Here is a 4897-nt window from a genome sequence, read left to right on the forward strand (position 1 = left end):
ATGGTTACTATCCCTGACTTTTTACTTCAGCTGAAGCATTCTTATCCACCTCTTTATTTCAACTCTGTATGTCTTTCTGTTTCAAGTTGGTCTCTTGTAAACAACAGATTCTGGTTTCTGATCTATTCTGCTATTTGTTTGTACTTTATGGTTGAGCTCATCCCTTTCACATTCACAGATATGATTACTGAGTATATTCCTTCATCTCATTATTTTCTGTTTCTTCCTTTCTCTCTGTCTTGTTGAATCCAGTCACTCCTCAAAAGTGTTTTGCATCTAACCACTGCCTTTTTAAATCCATTCTCCCTTTTCTCATCCCTATCTTTTCTCTTTTCCTTAATAATTTCATAAAATATTATGTTTAATTTCTTTTTTTCATCATGGCTTTCAGATAGTTCTCTCCAGGAAGTATTTTCTAGGACAATTATTCTTCCAATGAGATAGTTCAAATTTTCTTCTATTTTCTTTTTTATTCTTTTGACTTTTTGTTGTTTTTTGATATCTCATGGAATCATTAACTGCCATTTGCCCAATTCCAATTTTTTAGGAATTATTTTCTTCACAGAGTCTTTGTATCTCCTTTTCCATTTAACCTTTTCTGCTTTTTAGGATTATATTCTTATGTGAATTTTTGTGTTTCTTTTACCATTAGGCCAGTTTTGTTTTTGTTGGGGGTTTTTTGTGTATTAATTTTTTTATTTTTAGAAAAATTTTCCATGGTTACATGATTCATGTTTTTACTTTCCCCTTCACTTCCTCAAACTCCCTCCCCGCCATTGCTAACACGCATTTCCACTGGTTTTAACACATGTCATCAATCAAGACTTATTTACATATTATTGATAGTTGCATTGGTGTGGTCCTTTTGGGTCTACATACCCAATCATGTCCTCATCAACCCAAGTGTTCAAGCAGTTGTTTTTCTTCTGTTTCCTCTCCTGTAGTTCTTCCTCTGAATGTGGGTATCCACAGAGACTGATACAATGTGGTAAAATTGAATGTAATGGACATCTGTACTAGCAGCAATGCAATGATCTAGGACAATTCTGAGGGATTTATGGAAAAGAACAATAGCCAGTTCTGTTTTTTAAGCTATTATCTTCTTTGATATTTTTTGTTTCTCTTTTACCAACCTGTCTCTTCAGAATTGCATCACTCTTGCATTACTCATTTCTTTTCCCAGTTTTTCCTCTACCACTCTTTCTCTTTCTTTAACTTATCTGAGAATTATTGAGTATATATCTAATTGGCATTTTCTTTGAGACTTTTAAAAATAACTATCTTGGCATTGTTGTCTGCTTCTGAGTTTACATCTTTATCTTCTCTGACACCATAGTGAAATATTATTTTTGTCATTTGTTCATTTTCCCAGTCCATTTCTTAACTTTGAACTTTCTATTTAAATTGGGCTTCACTCAACTAGGGCACTCTGCCAACTTTCAGGCTTTTTTGTACCATATTTTCAGATATAGTTCTAGTGTTCTGCAAGTTTTTAGTGCTTCCAAGATCTTGCAATTCTAGGAGAAGTATCATAATTGCTCTTCTTTTTCGTGGTCTGGTTTTTAACCAACGTACCAAGTTACATGTGCTAGTGTACTTTTCTGCTTTGTTCTATGACCACAGCTTCTGCTTCCTTGTGACTGACCTTTTGAGCTCCTCTTGATCCTGGAAGAATGATCCAGAACTACCCATGAGTAATAAAATTGGAATTCAGCATCAGCTGTATCCAGTGTCAGCAAAGGGACTTCTGTAATCTCTTTCTGAGCAGTTGTCTGACCCCCCTCAACATTTTTGGACTAAGAGTTCCCAAAGTGGCTGCTGTTACTGTTGCTGTGGCTGGTATTGCTGTTGCTGTTGCCAAGTTGTGGGATCCTGAAAGATCTCCCCCAGACCTTCATATCAGTGTTACAAACTTTTCTATTCTTTAAGTTTTCTTGGGCAGAAAAAGATATCACTCTAACTTTTTGTTGGTTCTGCCTCTCTAAAATTTTATTTGAAGCATTATTTTTAAATTGTTGGGAAATTTTACTCTTTTTGAGTTACTGATTTTTTGTTTGTAAAGTTTTGATATTTATCTCCTTTAGTATAGTGGAAAATTTCAGTTGTTTTGGAGCCAGAAGACCTGAATTCAAGCCCAGACTTTGCAATTTATTACTTATGTGATCTTAGTCAAGTCATTTGTCTACAGTCACTTATCAAGGATATGGCAAACCACTTCAGTATCTTTGCCCAGAAAGCCCCAAATGGGGTTACAAAGAGTCAGATATGACTTAAATGTATAAACAATAAAAGTTTTTTGAATAAAGAAATGACATGTAGACAAACCCACATTTTCCAAAAATTACTTTGACCACTTAGTAGAGAATATATTGGACGCAGGGAGAGACTAATTAGAAGGCTATTACACAATAATCCAATCTTGGGCTTTAGTTTCTATTTAAAAAACCAGGGTATTATACTAGATAAATTCTGAATTTGGTTCCAGTTCTAAATTTACAAAACAATATTTATTTATTTAAAGATTGCTCATCCTTCAAGGTCCAGCTTCCCAGTTAGAAGTCTTACCCTCTTTGTGAAATGTTCCTTGACCAGCCTAGATCTCAGCGAACTCTCTTTTCTCAGAAGTCTTACAGCAATAGACTTTTCACTCATTTAGCATTTAGTCTTATACTCTGATATTTGATTTATTGTTGTTTAACTAATATTTTTCACTTTTCATAGGCAATACAAGTCTTATCTACTCAATGATTATGAACTCCTAAAGTCCCAAAACAGAGACTTGGTATTATATTTACTTCCTGTCCTCCTCTCTATCATCCTGGCAAATACCTCAGTATTATAAGTATAATAAATACTTGATAAACATTTGTTTAATTAACTAATTAATGTTATTAATCATATAGTAACTAATTTTGTATGTCCTAATATTTGGCACATTTCCAAATTTAATGCAGAATAATTTCTTGTTTTTGCAAATTCAATTTAGCATAAAGAAGGCAATGTTCCAGTTCACCACTTCAACAAGGAAAATAAGCAAGAGATATCTCCTAAAGGAAATGTCATCCAGGAAAAAGAGAAGTCCCAAGATATTTCTGCTGGCAAAAAAATACTGAATAAAGACGAAGGTACTCAAACTAGCAAGTCCTCCCACCGTGACTTTGAGGTTGCCATTTATACTAGGTTTAATGGAAATGCCAATACTGGCCATGGGAGGAGTGTTAGCAAGGAGCTACCTAACCAAGAAGTACGTGGTGTCATTCTCATTAACAAAAATGTCCAACATGATAGAAAATATGCAAGTGCTAAAAGATTGTGGCTAATTGAAAAAGGTGAAGAAGATAATAAAACTGAGAATTCCACACACAATAAGCCTGAGACAACTAAGTTTTCTGAAACTCAAGGCAAAAGAGATAAGGATATTACTAATAATCAAAGAGGCATTCAAAACCAAAATATTCCAGGAGACCATACAGCCAATAGTCATGGCCAATATGCCACTGAATACTCAAAACTATCCCTAAAACACATAAAGTTTCCATATGATTTTGAAGGTAGTGGGCAAGAGGAAGAAGACAATGACTTTTCTCTTTCTGGTGGAGGAATGATTGATCCTGACACAGAAACCACAAGTGGATACACAAGTGTTCCAGATCCAGACAAAAATAATGCCATTAAGAGCAACTCTAAATTTCCCATAGGAAATGAAAGCAATAATGAAATCCCAGAGAAAGAACATGATCTGAATTCCAGTGGTGGAAATTCCACTAGAGACATTGTTGGAACTGATGTCAATAAAACACCAAGAGAAGAGAAAAACATCATTGATAATAAAATTTTAGGAGGTAGTAATTACATTAAAGGAAGTACAAATTATAGGAAACTTCCTGGAAAAGAAGGAGATGATTTTGATGCCAACACTGGAAATGCTCATCAAGGGTCAGGAGGATTTCACCACTCTCAACAATCCTCGGAAAAGCAAAGAATTATTGGCCAACATGCTAGTAAAGGCAGTAATGATGTAATTAAAGGTATGGATTACAATGAAATTTCTAAACATGGCCAAGATAAAACTAAGGCAAGTGTAGGAAGTTCTAAGAGAGATCAAAAGACCAAAAATGATAAGGAAAATAGTTTAAGTGAAGGAAAAGGTCAAAGCCTAATTATTCCTTCTTATAGTCATACTTACCCTTCAAAGGGAGCAAATGACATAAGAAAAAAACATTATGCCACACATACAAAATTCAGCTCTACCAAGAGTCACCATGTAAGTGGAAGGAAGAGATTCTGGGGTCCTAAAAATGCCCATTCAAAGAAGTTTAAGCCTACTAAAAGAAATGACAGCAGTGATTCAACTTCCAGTGACCACTCAAGTGATAGTGATAGTGACCAATCTATGGAATATTTTCAAGGTGGTGCTAATTAGTCATTAATTAGGTTAGAAAGATTAAAGCCATCTGACAGCGAAGACAGTGATTAATTGTTTGATTAGGACACTAGGTCTTCTCAGGGTAATTTCCAATACTATAATTATAGGCAGTAATAGAATATTTTCAAAGCTGACTATGGTCTGATTTTGATTTCTTTAAAGGAGAAAGTCTAATGTAAGATATATGTTTGATAGGTAATGTTTCACTTTATTTTATTGTTTACCTAGGTCTTATGAGGTGAGAATTTAAAAAAAATAATCTTTATATTATAATCTACTAAAATTAAATACTTTATACAGATATCTACTGTCCGTAGTGGTTCTTTACATATGTATATGTATATGTATATGTATATATACACACATCATATATATATATATATAATTCCTTTTATTTATGTTATAAACAGAAGTCATGGCATTATTTAGGCTGGGAATCAAATCAAAGAACCAATCAGTTGAATTATAGTT

General features: G+C 33.8%; 1 protein-coding gene across 1 annotated transcript; it reads left to right on the forward strand.

The window, feature by feature from the left end:
• On the forward strand, positions 1-4644 carry MEPE (matrix extracellular phosphoglycoprotein). The gene is made up of 2 exons (XM_044681619.1): positions 1-66; positions 2987-4644. The coding sequence occupies exons 1-2, from the start codon at positions 1-3 to the stop codon at positions 4421-4423; spliced, it is 1503 nt and encodes a 500-aa protein (XP_044537554.1). The 3' UTR covers positions 4424-4644.
• Positions 4645-4897: the final 253 nt, after the last annotated feature.

Source organism: Gracilinanus agilis, chromosome 6 (assembly GCF_016433145.1).
Source record: "Gracilinanus agilis isolate LMUSP501 chromosome 6, AgileGrace, whole genome shotgun sequence".
Lineage (NCBI taxonomy): Eukaryota > Metazoa > Chordata > Mammalia > Didelphimorphia > Didelphidae > Gracilinanus > Gracilinanus agilis.

Bases quoted from the DNA above. Each gene is read 5' to 3' on its own strand.
- MEPE (XM_044681619.1), top strand. From the start codon at position 1: ATGGTTACTATCCCTGACTTTTTACTTCAGCTGAAGCATTCTTATCCA. The intron at 67-2,986 runs GTATGTCTTTCT...AATTCAATTTAG, and splicing joins CACCTCTTTATTTCAACTCT to CATAAAGAAGGCAATGTTCC.